Genomic DNA, 22464 nt, shown 5'->3' on the forward strand with positions numbered 1-22464 from the left:
TAATAAACCCCAAAAAACAGCATGTACAAAATAATCACAATAAGGTACATCACAAGAGGTCTCTTTTGTAGTAAATTTTATTTTGAGCATCGCCTACCTGTCCCATCACTGACAAAGAAACAGTATAGGTGTGGGGAGTTCTGGTGCACTTTCTGCATAGTTATTTGAATTTTTACTATTTTTTCCCAAAAAATTTGCAATTTTTAAAATGTTTTCTCTAATTTGAATATTCCAATGAAGATTAGAATTTAGTAAATCAAAATCTTAAAAATATGCATTCCTATAGTAAAACAAAAATACAGCATATAGCCATTTAATGTATTTTTCATTTCTTTCAGCTTGCTAGAATAACTATTATGGTTAGGTAATACTTTATATATAGTTCTATGCATGACCACTTGTAACACCATATAATTTACTACCTGGTTGAACTTTATATGTAAATTAAAGAAGGGAAAACGGTTTTACATTTTCTAATACCAATATAGGCCAATATAGGTGAAATGCCACTTGGAACATTTTTGAGCATTCTCATATGTGAGTGAAAATAACCTTTATGAATTTGAAGTGCTCACATTTTCTAGTAAGATTTTTTACAGAACTGGATTCTTAATTCATCCAGGTTCCCACTTCATAGTTCAAATCAGTGACTGGGTTATTCCTTTTCTACCAAATGTTCTACTTAGTAAGTAATAGAAGAAAGCATCATCCTCAATGATTTCTTAAAGGGGAAATCCAGCTTCCAAACCAAAATTTGATAAAGAGGCCCACATAACACAGAAACCCCTAATATACCATCACAGTTACCTGTTTCTTCAGATAGTATGACTAAATGCCATTTGTTATGCTGAAATCCAGCTGTTTAACAGTTCATCTCTTTCTGCATCATTTGAAATCCTTTCAGGGAAGGAGGGGCTAAAACACTGATGTTGCAAATTGTAACAACTTCTCCACAGCTTATAGACAGCATGCAGGAACTACATAACCCACAATGCATTGCACAGTGATGTTCCATTTTGAAATCACATGTGCAGGGAATTGTGGGGTTTGGACGATGCAGGCTAGGACAGATGGCTGTTGATACAAAGTAGCAGTAGTCAGCCAGCTTAGCAAAGTAGTCAGAAAGATCAGCAGAAGAGCAGGGGGCTAGGCTTAAGGAACTGTTCCAAACCATTAAAAATCATGAAGAGTCTACATATTTGATTATTTGATAATTGATGTATATTGCAAAGTTGTTGAAATTATGTTTACTTTTCAAAAAGCTCAAGTTATGTTTTTGTGGAGTTCCCCTTTAAAATTACATTCTGAGCAAAGACAGCCCCCCCCTCCGTGATTTGTTCTCAGTGTTCGGACTATAGATTGTTTGTATAGTCGTGCTAAGTCTGAGACAGTGTTCTGTGTGTGTGTGAGAGTGTGCAAGCTTTATGTGCTTTATTACCTTGAGCAATGTCATCCTGTCTTTGGAGGTTTGGTTTCTCAATTTTATTGATATGTTGGGTGATTTCTCTCTCCTGCTGCTGCTTATAGTATTTCCCTTCGTTAAATACTTGAGGCAAATTTGCTGTGTGCACCTGTCGAAGTTGTTCGTAGTCACTTAAAGCTGCAGTGAGATCCCAGTTTTTTCCTAAAGATATAACATATTAAAAACACATTAGTGACCTACTTTAATGAGCTTAAAATACTATGAGTAGCAGTATGGGTATGCATATTAGAATTCCCAATTTGTAAGGATATTAATATTGTTACCAAAATAGGAATAAATTATGATAAAATTCTCCAGACCTATTGCTGCAAATCACAATCACAGGCAGCTCACACTGATTGCAGCTTGCCTTCTCCATGTTTCCACAAATAGGGTATAGAGGATATTAAAGTAGATTGACCTAGTTAGCTATTGCCTTGACCCTCTTTCAATGATGCCTTAGTTGATTTGAGTCCTAAATTACAATGAAAGAATTGCACCAGAGGAAGGACCTAAGGGTTCCGAAACATGTAGTGTGTCAATAAAAACTACTTTTTTCACATTTGAAGAATCTCCAGTTTCCTTCAAACTTCATGTTACTGCTGTGGAGATGGCTACTCCACCAACCTTTTGAAGAGTCTGACTATTAAGTCATTTGGAGGATCGTTTGGGATTAAAAATTTGAATGAAAGAATTGCCCTGCTGTCTGGCAGGCTGGGTAATAGACCAAGGAACCTGGAATGGATAGGTTAAAAGATAGTGCTTCTGTACAAAGCTGGTGAGCCACAGTGCCACCAAGTTAACCACTGCATGGGGTTCTCTGATCATTAATGTGTATGGGGACTGATCATTTCTAATAAAGGGGCAGATGTATGCTGAAATCCACCAGGGCTATGAAGTTATATTTCACAAATAATTAGATGATTACACCTTTAAAGCCTATAGTGTAGAAGAGCTAGAGATCTACGATACTACAAGTAAAATATACAATCTATTTAAAAAAGAACAGGTTAATCACGGGGAGCAATTTGTTTCTCTCCTTCCACCCCAGACTTTATAACGTAAATGGCCAGCTTAATATAAAAAAAAAACCCACAAACACAATGGCCGGGGTACTATTTTAGTAAGCACCACACTGCCATCTTCTTTACTTTCCCAGGAATCCCTCACTGCTGCCCTGGGCTATGTGCATGCAGAGTAGAGTAAATCAGACGTTAGATGCTAAAACCAAACAGGGATGCAGCAAAGTTCCTGGCGACAGCAAATAATAAACCAGGGGTCGCTAAAAAAAAGGCTAGTGCCCCTTTTAAGTAAAAACCTGCTGGGTGATGTTGTGATGACTGATTCTGTTAATGCCTTTAATAGTGGTTTGGATGATGATTTTGGACAAACAATATATCCAAGGCTTTACTATGATTCTAAAATCTACAATTAGTATAAATACTGATATATACAGTTTATATATGTGAGTGTATAGATAGTCTGGTATGAATATGTGTATATCTGAGCATTGGGGTTTCATTGGGGTTTGTTTGGAGGGGTTGAACTTGATGGACTTTGGTCTCTTTGTTTAACCCAACTTAACTATGTATCTTGCAGCCACTTTATAAATAAATGATGATTATGGTTGAATTTAGTGAAAGTGTGAAGTAGGATTCCTGCTTGTTTTGTCTCTGTAGAGAGATTGTACCTAAAGGAGGCCATACAAGTTTGCAGTCACTAACCAACTGTTCCATTCATTTAGGCCAAAATCCTGAAACATTCAGAATTGCAGGAAGTGCAGAGGAGACGTAGTAAAAATCTTGTAGAGTGCAATATAACTAGTGGGGTAGGTGTGAAAGGAAGTCTTCTTAAAAGTCATCTTAAATATATTGCAATATATGGACAAACAATCCCTGTTTTGTTTAAAGGGTAAGGAATTTTTTAGTAGCAGTATGCACAAAATGTCTCTGTCTTAAATATATTGATAATGGGTTGAGTGCAGAGGACTCTTTTATTTGTGAAAGGAAGTCTTGACAGATTGTGGTAGATATCACAGTTTATGATTCTCACCACAGACAACAGACAAACAGGTCTGTCTATAGGATACAGATTTTATAATTCCTTGTTAAAAATGACACCATGTTACTGATATTTCTGATACTGATATTGATATTCATGCAACAGGACTACAGTATGTAAAATGTTCCTATAAGACACTCGGGCATGTCTAGTAAGTCTTCAATCCTCATGTCCAACCTTTTAAAAACATTCATACAGAACTGCCAACTAAAAGGAGTCGGTTACCTTTTAAATTAACTTGTGTATGGTGGAGAGAGCGATAGACAATTTGCAATTGATTTTCAATATTTGAGTTTTTTATTCAGCAGCTCTCCAGTTTGCAATTTCAGAAATCTTGTTGCTAGGGTCCAAATTACTTTAGTAAACATGCCTTGATTTGAATAAGAAACTGGAATATGAATAGGAGAGGGCCTCAATAGAAACAGTGCTTTACAAAGGATAACATTACATTTGCTATGGCTTCTATCTCTTATTTAAACATTTTTCCTTGATGATAAACCTATTCTGCACCAAAATGAGTCATCAGTCATCCAACCTTTAGCACCTCATAGTCATCCCTATAGGAGAATAGTAGAAGACTTAAGTGTGTGGTTCACAAGCACCCTGTGGTACGCCAACCTTCTGAGTCTAAAAATATTTACTAGCATATAAACAAATAAGTAAAATACAACTTGTCTTGTCAAACAGGAAATCTGTGCCGAATGACAAACAGTCATTCACACATGACACAAACAGTTCCAAATATATTTTTATGAGGATGAATTTCACCTATTTGGGTAATACATTCATAATAAAGCCTGAGTACTGTTTTTACTAATTGTTCTAATTAAGTCAGCTCTGATTTATAGTCAGATCTGGCATGGTCTGTGTAGTTATCTCTATACAGATCTGTGTTTAATTAAGCAACAACAGCCCCCCCTGGAATTAAAAATTACAAATGCAATGTTTCCTTGTTATGCTTAATTAATTACATAATGCCACACTAACCAGAGCAAGATGGATCAATACATCAAGTTTCTTAACACTTCCCTAAATGATAGATACATCTTCAGGGAATCATTTTGCTGGCATGGCTGATACATTGGAATACAAAGAGAATTGTCTACATCACAGAAACCTGTTAAAATGAGCTGATGTGAGCAACTGATTTTATCTTGATGAACAGAATGATTTCTATTCTGAGGAGTTAGTTTTAGCGACTTCCTGTAAATGACACGGAAACAAGTAGGTGTTAAGTTCCTCTGTCTTAAGGCACTTCAGAAATAAAATTAGGTTCAACATAGCATTTTTGGATGTGGTCTCCTCCGTTCATTCATGGCAACAGCTCACAAAATAATAAAAGATGATTTTATTGAAACAAACCAGTGCTGTCCTGAAATATATATAAGTATATGGAATGGATAAATCCTAGACATGTGTGACCTATAAGTAAGGTTTTTTACACTTTGTTCTAGAATTGGTCTCCCTTATACTCCGGTATAAGCTGTGTGACAAGATATTTTCTCAAAAGTGGAGTAAAGTGCTCAAATAGAGTTGTGTTAAGAATAATAGCAGTGTGTTTGAAAAAAAAGCTGAAAATTCTTACAATAGCTATTATTTCCATACATGAAATTGCGTTGGGAACACTGCACATTCTATTCCAAATGAAAATATGAAGAAAAATGTATAAAATTTGTGTTATTTCTTTACAGAAGTAGTAGTATTACATTCTTTTAAGTGAAGAAAGGGAAATATTAGGTTGTGCAGTGTCTGCATTCTTCTTTACAAATATTCACTGTATTTACTGAAAAATGTTTAAAGATTTTGCTTTCCTTGGAATTAGGGATGCACCGAATCCACTATTTGGGATTTGGCCGAATCCCTGAATCCTTCGTGAAAGATTCGGCGAATACCGAACCGAACCCTAATTTGCATATGTAAATTAGTTGTAGGAAAGGAAAAAGTGGAAAAAAATCTTCTTTTGTGACGAAAAGTCATGTGATTTCCCTAACCGCCCGTAATTTACATATGCAAATTAGGATTCGGATTCCGTTCAGCCAGGCACAAGGATTCGGCCGAAACCAAATCCTGCTGAAAAAGCCAGAATCCTGGCCGAATCCCGAACCGAATCCTGGATTCTGTGCATCCCTATTTGGAATCACTGAATATCTAGTTGTATAATCAGTGTTTGTGAGAACTGCTGCACATCTGTGTTACATGGAGTCAGCCACCTTCTGGCACCTGTTACATTCCACAATTTTCTGCATGTCTTGGTTTTGCCTTATAAACAGCATTTTTGAGGTCACCCCCTAAATTTTCTATTGGATTATTAAGGTCCAGGGATTGGGCTGGCCACTCCACAACATCAATCTTGTTGGCCTGGAACCAAGATGTTGCTTGTTTACTAATGTGTTTGGGGTTGTTGTCTTGTTGAAACACCCATTTCAAGCACATTACCTCTTCAACATAAGTCAAAATGACTTCTTAAAGTATTTTGATGTATTGAAACTGATCCATGATCCCTGGTATGTGATAAATAGGCCCAACACCATAGTATGAGAAACATCCTCATATCATGCTTGTGCCACCATGCTTCACTGTCTTCAATGTACTGAGGCTTGAATTTAGTTTAGTCATCTGATAAATTGTCTGCAGCCACTAGACCCAAAAAGAACAATCTTGCTTTTATCAGTCCACAAAATGTTGCGCCATTTCTCTTTAGGCCAATCAACGTGTTCTTTTGCAAATTGTAACCTCTTCAGCATGTCTTTTTTCAACAGGAGATAACTTTGCTTCACATAGGCATCTTCTATTTGTAACAATACTCACAGGTAACTTTAGACCTTCTTTGATCTCCCTGGAGCTGAACATTGATAGAGTCTTTGCCATTTTGACTATTTTTCTATACATTCGAATGGTAGTTTCCATTTTCTACCACATATTTTGGGTTTTGGTTGCCATTTTAAAGCACATGAGATATTTTAGCTGAGCAGCCTATCATTTTCTTCACTTCTTTATATGTTTTCCCCTCTCCAATACATTTTTTAACCAATTTACGCTGTTCTTCTGAATAATGTCTGGAACAACCTATTTTACTTATTTTCTGCCTTCCTTCCTTAAAGGAGAACTAAACCCTAAAAATTAATATAGCTAAAAATGGACACTGAATTTATTCTGCCAGCCTTACGTTTTAGCTTCTCAACAGCAGCAATGATCCAGGACTTCAAACTTGTCACAGGGGGTCACCATCTTGGAAAGTGTTTGCGACACTCACATGCTCAGTGGGCTCTGAGCAGCTGTTGAGAAGCTAAGCTTAGGGGTTTCGGCAAATTTACAAGCTGAAAATTAGGTTGTAATATAAGCCTTATACTGTGACTTTTCTGTGTATTGTATATTTTGAGTTGGTCCCTAAGCTCAGCAAATGACGGCAGCACAGAGCATGTGCAGTGAATCAACAGAAAAGAAGATGGGGAGCAACTGCGGCATCTTTGGAGACACAAAGGGCTGTAGTTGCCTTGAGCTGGTACCGAAGCACAAAACCTAATGTACAACATTTCTAACCTACTTTTTACGTTAAGCTTTAATTCTCCTTTAAAAAAGGCAGTAATTGATACCTATTTTTTCACAGACCTCATTACCTCATTAATTGAACTCCACATTGCTGTTATTTGGAACAAGCTATTATTGTGAACACCCTCAATTAATGATTTAATAACACAGAATCAGCAGCATGCATGTCATAACTCTTGGGTCTGTTGGTTTTTAGTGATGTTGAGCTGCTATTGTTCTGGACACAACTAAACTTCTTTTAGAAAATGGTCTGAGTTCCATGATGGCTGGCCACAGAGGTTCCCTTACATAGTCCTAAATCATATTGCACTTTACAAGGCAAGAACTACACAAAACAAATATTGTGACACTTTTTGATTTCAATGGTTAAAAGAAGCAAAGTACAGAACTATCAGAAATAGAGCCTGTCATTGAATAATGTGAATTACAGGGCACTTCTGAGCTTTGTTTTCAATGGTGCTCCCTAATTGATACACAAGATGGGTGAGTGACAAGCAGCCTGAATGACTGGATGACAAGCAAAAAGCGACTGTCCTCATCTACTGATGCCCCATGCACTCAGGGTCCCTCCTACTGTGAACCTTTCCTTGGGTGGCAGTATGCAGCAGGTTACCTGAGGCAACAAAAATAAATTTGCCTATTCTAGTGGAGAGAGCACAACTGCGCCCTGAAAAAGTGGTCTTCGGCATAGCATTGCCCTGAAGACACTGGTTGACATGATGCATTGGCAGACTAAATTTGAACCCTGCCCAATCCCCGTATTGACCCAAACAGCTAGATAGTTCTTTGCTGGCCTACACAGACACATAAAATACACACACAAAATTGTACAAAATAATCTTATCTGAAAGTTTATGGCCAGATTTAGATGTACTGTATTTTAGCTGTAGCCCTATTCTAGTAGGGAATTTGTAATAGGAGCAAGGGGGTCTGTTATAATAAGATTAATCAATGTTATGATCCAGTTCTAGCAGCCAACAATAGCACTTACTAGTCTGGAATTTGACTGACTGGTTGTTATGGGTTACTAGACAAGAACTTTGGATCTATTATTACATTACCTTATCTCCATTTAATATATTCTACACACAGAATACGAGGAAAGGAAAAAAACTACCAATTGTACATTTTCCAGCCAAAGAAGTTTGCATTACTGAAATTCTTGGGGTAGTTGCATGCCATATACAAATAAAGTACCAGTGAATGTAATGTATTGGGTACATAAGATGAGCTTACCGCTGTGTACGGTGGGCCTGGGTGCACACGCCCCAGACCTTCAGCAGAGGGACCAAGAAACATCAAAGGAGGCTGGCTGGAGTCATAGGCTAAGTGTCCTTGGTAGACACGAAGTTCGTCAGGCCTTGGTTCTTAATTTTGAAAAATAAAATTTAAGTTTTTAACCTTGTACTTTGTGGGACCAGGCTTGTGCCAGCCTCATTTGTTGTTTCTTGGTAGTTGCATGCGATGCTGTATACATAGGAAATCTATGTCAGTTCTTGATGTGATTTACTGCTGTTATGCATTGCACCACTTACTTCATATGGAAGTTGCCTGAATACAAAAGAGAATGCTAAAGCAGCCAGTTTGAAATCTGCCAATGCATTAGTAGCTGACAACATGAAAAGTACATCATGTAAAACTGGAAAATGTGTTTGGAACACTGGCAAGAGCTGCTTGCCTAAAATGCTGGATAAATCTCAGCATATGTGTCCAGTCACATAGACACCATGGTTTATTTGTCTTTATTTAGGGTACAATAAGTAACACGTATATATTAAGCGTGCTGATGGTCCTAGCCCCGTCTTGAAGTCTAATCTCTACCCAAGGGTTTATCAGGCCTCGGCAGACTCTAAGAAGGCAGGTTTGCTGACTCTGGTACATAGGGATTGTCCGTTCCAGGTTTCTCAGGTGGATACTGACCCGGCTGGCAGATATCTGATTCTCAGGGGATCACTGGGGGGCAAACCTTTGACCGTTATGAATGTCTATGCACCGAATAGAAGGCAATTGAAGTTTTTACGCTCCAGGTTGAGCAAAGCTAGAGGGGACTATTCGGTTCCCACGGTAATTGGCGGAGACTTTAACTTAGTGTGTTCGGAGTTGAGAGATCGGTCCTTCCCGCCCACTGCCAGGGACACGGCGGAGCACTCCAAAGGACTCCGCCAATTACTCCGTAAACTTGACCTTAGGGACATTTGGAGGGTGCACCACCCCACTGAGAGAGAATATACGTTTTTTTCCGCTAGACATAGTCTCTCCACTAGAATAGATTACTTTCTTGTGTCTAGAGACCTTCTCTTAGTCCCGGCCACTTCCACTATTATCCCCACATCTTGGACTGATCACTCTGCAGTGATGCTAGAATTAGAGGTAACACACCCGCCTAAGAGGTCCTCCCATTGGCGCTTAAATGAAACTCTCCTGAATAACCCGGAGTTTAAACAGAAGGCCTTAGAAACCATTACGGAATACTTTGACACTAACCGAGGGTCGGTAGAGGATATAGCATGTTTATGGGAAGCTCATAAAGCAGTCCTCAGAGGCCACTTTATTTCCGTCTCCTCTAAGCTTAAAAAACAGAGAACACTCCGCATATCGCAGCTGGAGCGTCAGCTGGTACATTGGGAGAAGTCCTATAGTCATACTCCTACCAGACTGATCAGACTAAAAATATCCCAGACACGTAGAGACCTTAAAACCCTACTTTTAGCTGACACGGAAAAGGCCCTCCGATGGCTCAAACAGAGATACTACGAGAGTGGAGATAAGGCTCACACTTTATTAGCCAAGAAATTGCGGGAACAACTGGCCCAGACGGCTATCTCATCGATAGATACAGGAGATAACCAGCTAGTATATTCTCCTGAGGCCATAGCTGAGACGTTTAGTAATTATTATTCCAAATTGTACAACATAGGTACCCGTCCTTCTGTGTCAGGGAGGCCCGTGGATCAGCTAAGAGAGGCGTTTTTGAGGGATAATGTTAAAACTCGGCTCTCCCAATCTGATTTAGAGACTCTCAATGCTCCCATATCTGCGGAGGAGATTGCAGCTACCATAAAAGCCTTTCCCTCAATGAAGGCCCCAGGCCCAGATGGCTTTACGTATGCATATTATAAGGCGTTTCATGGTGTCCTTCTTCCTTACCTGACCCAACTCTTTAACTCCTTTCTCACTGGTTCTCCTATTCCACCGACAATGCTGACCTCGTATATTACCTTACTGCTTAAAGAGGGAAAGGACCCCAACCAGTGTGGCAGCTACCGCCCCATTGCTCTGCTGAATTCGGACCTTAAATTATTTACGAAAATTTTGGCCAATAGACTTGCCCCCTTAATGCCTGGACTTGTCCACCCTGATCAAGTTGGGTTCATTCAGGACAGACAAGCAGGTGACAACACCCGTAGAGCTATTGATGTAATTGATCTTATTAATAGAGCCCAAATCCCAGCGGTCGTCCTTAGTTTGGACGCCGAAAAAGCGTTTGACCGCTTGGATTGGGGCTTTTTGTTCGATCTGCTACATACCATGGGGTTCGATGGCCCATTCCTGACGGCAATAAAGGCTCTTTACTCCATACCTACGGCGACCCTTAAATTACCTGGGGCTCCTAGCCAATCTATCTCTATCTCAAATGGTACCAGGCAGGGTTGCCCACTCTCTCCCCTTCTTTATGCCCTTAGTATCGAGCCGCTGGCTACAGCTGTACGGGAACATCCTGACATCACGGGTCCGCGGCTGGGGGATAGTGAGTTCCGGGTGGCCCTGTTCGCAGATGATGTCATTCTAACCATTACCAACCCCATAATCTCTCTCCCAAATCTGCACAAATTGCTTACTCTATACGGCACCTATTCGGGTTATAAGCTGAATCTCCAGAAATCAGAGGCCTTAGCTTTGAATACTCCCTCCCATGTGAGGGAACTGTTGAAAGCCAACTTTAAATATAAATGGAGGGAACATTCGCTCCGTTATCTTGGGGTACAGTTGACGGCCTCCTATTCTCAACTATTTAAATACAACTATACCCCCTTCTGCAATCCATTTCTTCGCTCCTGGAAAAATGGGGCACTTACACGATATCCTGGCTGGGTAGGATATCAGCTGTTAAGATGTCTATCCTGCCTAAACTGTTATACCTTTTTGAGACCCTCCCTGTGACGGTGCCCACTGCTGTCCTGCAGAATATTCAAACCATGTTTTTTAAGTTCATTTGGGCGAAGTCGAGACACAGAGTCTCCAGAAAGGTAATGTCTATGAATAGATCTCAGGGGGGATTGGCAGTACCCAATATCCGCAGATACTACGAAGCGGCACAACTTAGACAGGTGTTAGGCTGGACCACATATCACCCTACCTCTAGATGGGCACTCATTGAATCGCTTTCTCTGGCTCCTATTCACCCGAATGCTCTTCTGTGGCAGACCCCTAAACCGGTGAAGTTACCTCCCAATGTTTTGCAGGCAACTAAATTCACTATTAGACTCTGGGAACATTGCTCCAAGAAATTTCCCTTGACCAATTTCCCATCCCCTATGCAATCCGTTCTGGCTAATCCTCGCTTTATCCCGGGGATGTCTCCCGCCTTCCAGAACCGTTGGGGTTCCAAGGGCCTCTTTAGAATATATGATTTTCTCAAGCCATTGGAGAATAGAGTCCACTCGTTCGCAGAACTTCAAGAGAAGTATCAAATCCCCCAGACCTGGTGTTATGACTTTTGCAAATTCTACATTTCATTAAGGGGGTGTTCCAGGGGCGTCCTCCATCTCGCTCACTGACGTTCTTTGAAAGGACGTGTCTCCGGGGTCTGCCACAGAAAGCGTTGATCTCGACTATTTATTCTGTACTTAACACTGTATTAGAGGAACCGTTTCCTAAACACAGGTATATGCTACAATGGGAAAGAGAGCTCTCCACCACTTACACCTTGGAACAATGGCAGGACATATGGGAGAATGCCAGGAGAAGTGTCACTTGTGTAAGACAGAAAGAGAGCGTTTACAAGGCTATCTTCCATTGGTACTATACCCCGGTGAAATTAAGCAAAATGTATCCAACTACCTCAGCGCTGTGCTGGAGGGCTTGTGGACAGGAGGGCTCTCTCTCCCATATATTGTGGTCCTGTCCGAGACTATCTGCATTTTGGAAAGCGGTTAGGGATCTGGTGACGAAACTCTTTTTCTATGAGATCCCAATTCAGGCCTCTAATGCAATACTAGGCCTACCACATGTAGGCATCTCCCCCCCAGAACAGAAGCTTCTGAATTTCATTTACACTGCGGCCAGATTGTCTATTACTTCCAATTGGAAGTCTTCTCGTGCCCCATCCATAGGCGAGACAATTTCCCGTATCAGGGATATGAAATTAATGGAAGAAATGACGGCCAAACATCGCGGATCCTTGCCTAAGCATGACGCTGTTTGGTCGAAATGGGTCTATTATGTATCTCAAACGCGTATGGTGGAAGGGGGGGAATGAGAATAAGGATGTTGATAATTGTATTGCTGATGATTGTCTATTACAGGCCTCTTGCATCTCTATTGCTTCATTGACCTATACTTCAAGCCCTCTGGTCGTTCAATGTTTTCCAACCATCTCTGTAACTCTGTACGTTTACTCTGACATCCATGTTAACTCCCACACTCCTTCTTTTTTACCAACTGAGAACTTTGTGAAAACGATATACATGACTTTTTTTCCTGTTATGTCTGTACCTTGTGCTTTTATTATGCTTGGAAACTTAAATGCTAAACCAAATAAAATTTAAGTTACAAAAAAAATAAGTAACACGTATACAAATTCTATGCATTTTAAACACATGGAGATTTCGTGGCATTTTTCTCATAAAGCCTTTTAAAGTAAAAAAAAGTGGTGTCAGAAATTAAAGGTTTAGTAAAACACTACTACTACAGTGTTTCACTGTATCACATACAAGTATGGGAACTGTTATCCAGAAGCCGGTTATCCAGAAAGCTCCTAATTCCCTTTTCTTTCTAATAATAAAAAAGAACATTGTACTTGATTCAATCTAAGATCTAATTAATCAGCAGGTAGCATTTACTGGTCACCTGTTTAAAAGCAACAATCTTATTGCTATTATATATATATATATATATATATATATATATATATATATATATATATATATATATATATATATATATATATATATATATATATATATATATATCTTATAGCTATATACTGCTCATGGGCAAATTTATGGCCTTTTATTGCATTTGGGGGATTGTAACCAGACAAATGAAAATGTCAAAGAAGTCTCAAAGCACCCAGTACATAATAATGGTCATTACAAATCAGGGATATCCAGCGTTCCAGTTTTGGCTGAAAAAATCTTGGGCTGGCTCCACCACGTGTTCCTGTCGTCACACAAAATTGTAATAGCTATAACCAACAACGGTGAAGGAAGCCTCAGAAGCAGGTCTTTGCTGCAATTAAATGTATTAAGTTGTGCCACTACATGTTTCGGGCCTACAAGCTCTCTCTCATAGTGGCATAACTTAATACATTTAATTGCAGCGAAGACCTGCTTCTGAGGCTTCCCTCACCATATTATAATGGTCACCCTAGGCTACTGCAGACCAGACCAGATGTGCATTTTACCAAATAATCTCCTGGTCACCAGAATCATTTTGATAGTCTAAACAGTGTGGAACATTTCGGACATTACAGAGACTATGGCTCCAGAGAGCAAAAATTGTATGGTCGGAGATAGTAAGTACACTACTGACAATAGTGTCTGATTTTAATGCACGAGTAATGCATGAGAAAGCCACACAGTGTGGGGTAACAGAAATACCTTATATTGTGTTGCCCAGTAGGCATCTTATTGATTGTTCCTAAAGTACAACTTCTAACACAAGTTCACCAAAACCTCAATAGCTCTTCCTATAGAAATGATGAGACTCTAGCTCCCATAGCATGAAGGAGTGAAGGTTGTTAACAAAACACATACAAAATATCATTAAATAAACCACCACTTATGTAGCTACTGAAGCATTTTTCCAGCAAGAAGAAACAAGTCACCAGCCATGAAGTTACTTCGTTCACTTGTCCTATCAGTCCTAAGTAAAAGAAAAGGAAGATTTGTTTTTAGTTACCAACTAGATTTTTCCACACCACATATATACGCTGGCCCTTGCTTTCTGCATGAAGTCTAATATGGCTGTATTTCTTGAAGACACACATATTCCTTACAATAACTATTTCCTTTTAACGGAAATATTCAGAAAACATATGATATTGAATGATCTTCTTTGTAAAAGACATTTTAACTCTAAAGGGCAGATTTATCAAAATCAATATGTATCTAAATGTGATCATCCTTAAAGAACCCAATGGATTGACCTAGTTTATGACTTATAAAAATTATGCAGTTTAAAGGAGAACTAAAGCCTAATTAAAGACGTAGCTAGAAATGTTGTACATTATGTTTTGTACTTCTGTACCAGTCCAAGGCAACCACAGCCCTTTAGCAGTAAAGATCTGTCCCTCCAAATATGCCCCAGTAGCTCCCCATCTTCTTTTATGCTGATTCACTGCACATGCTCTGTGCTGCTGTCAATTACTGAGCTTAAGGACCCACTCACAATATACAGTACACGAATATAAATGCGACAATATAAGGCTGTTTAGTACTTAATGCAGATAATTACTACATTGCAGCACAGAAACCAGTGTAATTAGCATCAGAATGTCATAATCAGCCCTATAGCATTAGCTTTCATTACAAGCCAACCTAATTTTCTGCTGTATAATTTGCGACGGCCCCTAAGCTTAGCTTCTCAACCACTGCTCAGAGCCCACTGAGCATGTGAGTGTAGCTGACACTTTCCAAGATGGTGACCCCCTGTGACAAGTTTGAAGTCCTGGATCATTGCTGCTATTGACAAGCTGAAGCTTTAGGCTGGCAGAATAAGTTCTGGGTTTAAAATATGACATTTTTAACCATATTAATTTTTAGGGTTTAGTCCTCCTTTAAGGAACTGCCCAAACCCAAGTATGTCATAATCACAAGCACTGCAAGGTCTAAAACACAGCATGTACAATTATAGTCCAAAGATTTCTTTTATGCTACCCTCAATATCTACAGCACTTCTGTCAAAATCCATTCTTCTAGAGCTGCTCTCCCACTCTCACCTTGGTAGGACATGCAGTTTCATGGTACTTGTGTCTCAGCAGCCTACTGTACCAGGAACCTGGAAAAACGCATTTTATAGGAATATGCAATTGCCACACATTTTTGCTTTGACACCGACCATATCCATATATTGTATTAAGACCAAACAGATCTGATACCTAAATATAATATCTTTCTAGGAGAAAATGAATGTTTCATGACAGTAGCAGTTTTACAACCCATTGCTTTTTAAGTTTGATGTAGTTCCTTTATAAAAGGGGAATTATCTATTGGGTTTATTTGAATACAGCCCAGTATCTCTGCCAGAAACCGTTCAGATGGAAGGCAGGCATATATCTGATCTGCAGCTCTTTCAGAAGATTATTAGTTCCCATCAGAGCACAAAGCCTTTCATTTTATTCCTTCCAGTCAGCCTAGCAATTACATCAATAACTCACAAGACACAGGAACATTTTTCAAGGAAGTAAAAAAAAACAATGGGCAGTTATGATTAGGAAGTTTGTTTTGTAAATACTCAGTGCCAGTCCAAAATGAAATCTGAACCACACAAAATTTTCCCATAAAGCTGATTAACAGAGGAAACTGATGTTCAGGCAAAATGGCAGCTCCAATTCACACTCAGACAATGAAAATCTGCTGTAATAATCTGCTGTAATCCTTTTACTGATTTATAAATATTAAGCATTTTTCTTGGAATCAAAAGTGGGATAGAAAAAGAAGAATTGCTTAGTGGGTTAAGAAACAGTGACCCTTTAATGGCATTCCATCCAGCACAGTCCCCACCAGTTGCACAGGTTATTGTCTTCATTTTATAAGAGAGTATCCACCAATTTAGGAGTGAAGAAAATTTTCATTTTAGAAATATACAATAATCTGAGCTCTCTGCTTGAGTGCTGAATTGTACATTCCCTCCATGTCTATATCATTAGAAATGGCTTCAATGGAGTCACGGTGAGCTGATACATAAATGTTTACATATGTGCTACTGTGAAAATTAAGGTGGGAATATATCAGAAGATAAAAAAAAAATTCTGCAAGATATAGTTGCATAAAAACAACAGTAAACCACCATGATTGCCTACATAAAAGGGGGATAAGCCGTGTGTTACTACCAGGTCCAGACTGAGAATTAAAATAGGCCCTGGCATTTCAGGTACACAGAGGCCCAATCAGCCCACATAGAGGCCCAAATAGCACCCACCAGCCCACTTAATATTGACTTTCTATGGGACCTTATAGCAGCCCCTCTGGCATTTGCCAGAACCCACAGATTGCCAGTCCGGGCCTGGTTACTACTTTATAAAGGAACAGTATTTTGCCCATGTCTATGAGTCTGTTACTGGGATGGACCTTGTGTGCAGGTGTTTTAGTGTGGATATGGTCAGCTGATTCCACGATCACATTGTGGAACCTATAGAGAACTCTATGCAAACTCAGTCAATTATTGGGATCTATTTGGTGGTAAAATGTTTGATTGCGGCTTCTGACATAAAATACCACAAGCCAGTACTGAATTACAAAAACAGCATCAGTACACAGTTCTTTTGAGCATCATATTCTTATTATGTCTACGTATTTAAAATAGAAAAAACCACTAAGGCACATTATGATCATCAATTGTTAAAAATACACATTTTTCCACAATATAATTAAAATGTGACAACTGTTTAATTTGTTAAAAGCACATGGATGCTATACACAGAATGCCAAGAAAACCACAGCAATTATTATTATTATTTATTTTTTTTTGGTAGGATGTGGAAAAACACTCTTCTTTTTTTGTTTAAAAGCAGCTTATAAAGAAAAACATATATGTTCCAAGCTACACCATTAAATGATAATAAAGCACACCATCTGCTTCTGTTTGCAAACACTAGTGTTTTCTGCTGCAAAAGCAACTAGACATATGTCCTGCTCACTTCACAAGCATTTTCTGCTGATCTTAAATCAGCAGATCATTATCTACAAAGCCAATGGGAGCATCCCTAGGAAGGGAACAGTCACTAATCCTAATTCCTCTACAAGTGCCCAATGGCGGTAGTCTATGCCATCTTGTGAGTTTTGTTAATGCAACAGTTTTATACTGTTCTTTAAATCATTATGGTTTTGGATTTATTAAAACTCACAAAGCCTCATTTATTAAGGCCTGGGCAAGATGCAAACAACAAATAGATACAAAGCACCATGCAACGAGCAAGTCATAATTCCAAGAACAAGTTCATCCTGTACAATAACCCCATTTTGTTGCATCATATCACTGCTCAAAAGTCTGCACAAGTCTTGTCACCCATAGTATCCAATGAGATTGTGTCTTGTTTTTCAAACAGGTGACCAATAAATTCAAACTATTGGTTAGTTGATAGACCTGTATTACATACCTTCCAACATTCTGGAAACAGAAAGGGGATCAAAAAGTTTTTTTTGACCACGCCCATTTTGTGGCCATACCCTTTAATTACCATGTTCATTTTCCAAAATGTGGCAGGTTATGAAAGTCTGAACACATTTCTGTCGTTTTTATGTGTTATTACAGTTCTGCTAATGATGGTGAATTGCCCTTTAAGATGTGAGTTCTCCCAAGAGACCTCCTTATCTTAAACTGTTACAAAAGTATCTAAGTATCTATTCTGGGCTCTCTGCCAAAAGCCAATTAAGTTAGAAACTTCGTAACTTTTTTGGCTGTACAGTGCACGAGATCAAAGAGAAAGACGGGACATTTCAGTAACAAACCTGGGACTGCGGCTAAGCTGTCTAAATCTGGACTTTTCCGAGAAAAACAGGACAGTTGGGAGGTATGTGTAACAAAATGTGCACCTTTTCTGACATCACTCCTGCTACTCCTTAACAAAAAGATGTACACTCACACTGACCCTGTAATGCGGCCATGCCCCACTGCAGTTGATGCAAGGCAATTATCGCATTCAGCACACAAAGGTAAGGTTCATGTGGAGACAACCTGTCTTTAAGCCTATGGACAATATGGATAACAGATCCCATTTTTGTACAGGTTACTAGATTACTGGCCTAAACATCTAAAATCAGTAAATAGGCCAGGCTAAATATTTTTTTACTTTGACCCAACTGCCCACATGCTTTTTTTTCATTCATTTGCCCCAGTTTCCACTTAAGACCTCTGATTTATATTCTCTAGCAATAAATCACTTTTGAAATTATTCAAAAACAAAAATTCATAACAATTTGCAAATGACAAATTATTGGTAATATAGGTCTAGCACTTGTGTTCCTAAAAACGGGAAACAATTATTTCCTTACCTTCAAGCAAGTCCCTTGCCAGACCCGGTTCAGCCCCTGTGGACCGAACAAAGTCTGACAGGACTGAGTCCATATCCAGAGTCATGTGATCATGTAGTGGCGCTGCTTTGCAAGCAGCAGGAGCAGAAGGGATAAACTAGAAGACCTCCATCTACAGACAAGGGAAAAAAAACCAAAACATTAGCCATTCTACATTACATCATTAAGGGAGCTTCTTGAAAAAGCATTTTTATATACCACTTTAATCATATGTCTTATTAAAACTCAAATGAAATGGATGTACTGCTGTCAAAACTAGTGATGGGCCGGCGCGAATTCGCAATGAATTCCCGCGATTTGCAAAACCGCCGACATCTGTTGTTTGGACGCCAGTGCATTTTCGCCACTGAATTTGCACTGGCATCCAAAAACAGACACCGCCGTCAAAAACTAGACACGGCTTTGCGAATTTTTCGCAATTTCGCGGTAAATTCGCAAATTTTTCGGCGAAGCAAAATGCCCCAAATTTGCCTATCACTAGTCAAAACGCAAGCATAGTTACTGAAAGCATCAAGTGATGTTAAATACTGGCACCAGAAGTTTGGAGTTAAAAATGCATATAGAATAATTCCAGTAACATAATTAACTTCAAATAATAACAAACAGTACCCAAGGAACTGGCCACTAGCATCAAAGTTTCCTATAGCACTGATGTAAAAACAAGCAGAAAAAAAAAAGAGAGAAATAAAGGGGAAGCCTGACAAAGGAACAGTAAGTCAGTGGCTGAAGCTTACCGTGGGCTGTCTGTACCACGCTGCTTGTAGAACAGCAACAATTCCTCCACTGTGTGACAATGACTCACTGCCCTCACTAACACAATAGCTGACAGGATCTTGGTTATTAGAGATACTAATATGCAAATACACTGTTGTTTTTCAGCAGTGCTTGGAAATTCTGATTCTTGACCGTCCTCATTAACATTTCTAGCAAAGTGAAGACATCCTGAACAAGTAATAAAAAGTGAATGTGTTTCGCAAATACTCATGGCAATAGTTTATTTTTATTTTATTTTCCTCCGTAGTAAATTGAGATAAGATTTGGTTAAGATACTATAAGGTTTTCCTACAGAAATGACAGCAAATGCTCAAGAAGGAATTAACTCCTACATTTTTTTTTAGAGCAAAAGCAGGAACGGGTGTAAACAAATATCAAATTTGTATCCAGTTTTACATCATTTTGATCCACCAAAGCATAACATCATTTCTCCATCCGTATGTCAGCAGAGTAGCCACTATTTCTGTAAATACCATGGCTAGTGATGGGAGAATCTGACCCGTTTCACCTATTAAAGTCTATGGGCGTCTTTTTTTTTTTTTTTAAAGCTGGCAAAAAATGTCACTCATCTACTACAAGATTCCAATATGCAAGTGTGCACAGCATGGGTATATAATACATAATCTTTATTGTGTGCTGAATTTATAACAGTTATAAGGCATTACAAATCATCACACAAGGCTCCAGTTAGTCTAGAGTTGACCATTAATGGATCTACTGTAATTGGCAGGATAAACATCAGTTAAAATACCCATGTCTAATAATCCACTCCAAACAGACACACTTTAAATACTTCATCCAACAGGTTTGTCTTTGTCACCCCTAAAAAAAGACAAGTACAAAGTAACACTGGGCTCATGGGCACATTTTCATTAAGGCTTGGGAAAGCTTAGCCTCCCCAACTAGGGGGCTACAGGCAAAATCAGGGCCACCACACACCACCTGAGGGAACCCCAGGACAGAAAGGGATCCTGTCTGAGAACTGCAAAGACCTGATTCATGGCCTGTAAAGGTGTGGGGCTTGTGGGGGCGGGGTCTGATGGTTACTGACAAGGGTCTCTGGCAGAGGTGATAGGAGTAGGGGAGAAAATAATATATAAGATGTAAGATTCACAGAAAAGAACAAAAATGCTGGAAGAAAGGAAAATGAAAAAAGACAGGGTTAGTAGAGGACAGCAGCAGGATATTAAAATAAAGAAAAACATAGATGATAGATCAATAAATAAAATGTGAGTACAGTGTTTCACATTTTACATCTATAATTGATATGATTATTGGCCTATTCAGGTTGCACGGATGTTTAGCATTGTCCAATATTGCAGCAGGGGCACAAAGACAGAACCTTAAATGTAATATGACAGAGTTGAATCTCCGAACTGGCAGGAAGAAATCTGCTCAGTGGCAGCAGTTTGGCCTTCTGGCTACATTACTTGCTAGTGTCAGGCATGGAATAGTTCTGGATATCTTTGAAAATACCAGAGGCAATAGTGTAAAATGACCATAGACCTATGACTTAGTTTGGGACTGTGGGGCTCTGTCTGGACCTCAGAGTACCTGAAATGCCAGGGTCCATTTTAAATCTCAGTTGATACATGTCTCCCCATTTGTAAAAATGAATCAAGGTGTTTCTTTTTTACACCAGTGGAGAATCTGCTATATCTAACATTAGCTTTAAGTGAGTTTCTGTATAGCCACCATTAGCCTCCGCAAACAAAAATTCACCCTCCACCTATGACTGGGTGTTTGCTCAGCCCATTCCATAGAAGCCTTTCAGCAGAGGGAAAGCAAAGCAGAGTGGTAAGTGGGAATAGTGTAAGGAATTTTCCTTCTGAATTGAACTGCTGTAGATGCTTCCATCCACCAGCTCTTCTGAATAGCTACAGTTACAGTACAAGCTGAAATGCAGAACACTCACATTTCTGTATAAAGTGCCACCACAGTCAACTGCCCAGACTAATAACAGGCAGTCTCTGCAAACATGAAATCCAATTTAAACTAAAAACAAGGTAAAAGTGCTTGACAATAATATATCAAAACAGATCTCAAAACCTTCAGCATTAGGCCCAGCACGAGCAGTGTCTTGATCCACTTCTTCTAAAGTAATTCTTGTAATAGAAGTACCGATACTTATTTTATGAAGGCAATTTCTTATGTTTGAATCTACCAGAAATACAATCCCCACTAGCAGAGAACAGCATAAGGCTTGTGTTCAAACCCCAAGGAACATTTCTATTTGTAACAACCTGCCTGGAGTTGAAACAGGGACCTGATGTTTCTGTGCTGTCTGCATTATCACTGCTCAATGTGAGTTGACAGCTAAGGCCCTAGTTCACTCCTATGGCCCAGCAGATCTTAGTTTAGAAAGCAGTCATTTGTGGGGCACAGTATCATATGCTTTGGCAAATCCAAATAGATTGCATCTACTGCCCCCCCCCGCTGTTCAGAATTTTAATTACCTCATCATAAAAAGCAATTCAAATCAAATTGGTCTGATATGACCTATCCTTCATAAAGCCATACTGATTGCTGCTCATAATGCCATTCACTAGGACAACATTTTGAATATGATCACTTAACAAGCCTTCAAATAATTTGTGCACAGCTGTCAAACTTACTGGTCTATAATTGCCAGGCTGAGATCATTATCCCTTTTTTAAAATTGGAATGACATTAGCTTTCCCCATCAGCTTTCCTCCAATCCATAGGTACCATACCAGATGAAAGTGAATCTGAGAAAATCAGAATAGGTGCCGGTCTAAAACTTAACTAAGCTCTCTTAGAACATGGGGGTGTATGCCACCTGGCCCTGGCACCTTGTTTACATTAATTTTTATTAAAGCTTTATGGATCATATCCTGAGTCAGCCATTGACTAGATTGAGCTGAGCCAACAGTGCAGCTATGATGTGAGCCTGTGAACTCTGACTCCTCTATTGTATACAATGAAGAAAAGAACGGATTTAGCACATTTGCCCATTCTGTATCTGTCATAACCATACTGGTACAATTATTTGAAAGAGTAACACTCTCAACCCACATCATTTTACCATTAATATACTTAAAAACACTTTTTGTGGTTCGTCTTAGCCTCTGCTGCAATGCGCTTCTCATTTCTTATCTTTGCTATTCGGATTTCGGTTTTACG

The 22464-nt window shown here is 39.2% G+C and overlaps 1 protein-coding gene across 1 annotated transcript in view; it reads right to left on the reverse strand.

The window, feature by feature from the left end:
* The window catches only part of otud7a.S (OTU deubiquitinase 7A S homeolog), a 113941-nt gene that overhangs the window by 39655 nt on the left and 51822 nt on the right, over nt 1-22464 (reverse strand). The window contains exons 4-5 of the mRNA XM_018255506.2: nt 18508-18658; nt 1439-1624 (exon numbers count right to left, since the gene is read on the reverse strand). Coding sequence (XP_018110995.1) covers nt 1439-1624; nt 18508-18592 — 271 coding nt within the window. The 5' untranslated portion in view covers nt 18593-18658. The remainder of the gene's footprint in view (nt 1-1438; nt 1625-18507; nt 18659-22464) is intronic.

This window comes from Xenopus laevis, chromosome 3S (assembly GCF_017654675.1).
Source record: "Xenopus laevis strain J_2021 chromosome 3S, Xenopus_laevis_v10.1, whole genome shotgun sequence".
Lineage (NCBI taxonomy): Eukaryota > Metazoa > Chordata > Amphibia > Anura > Pipidae > Xenopus > Xenopus laevis.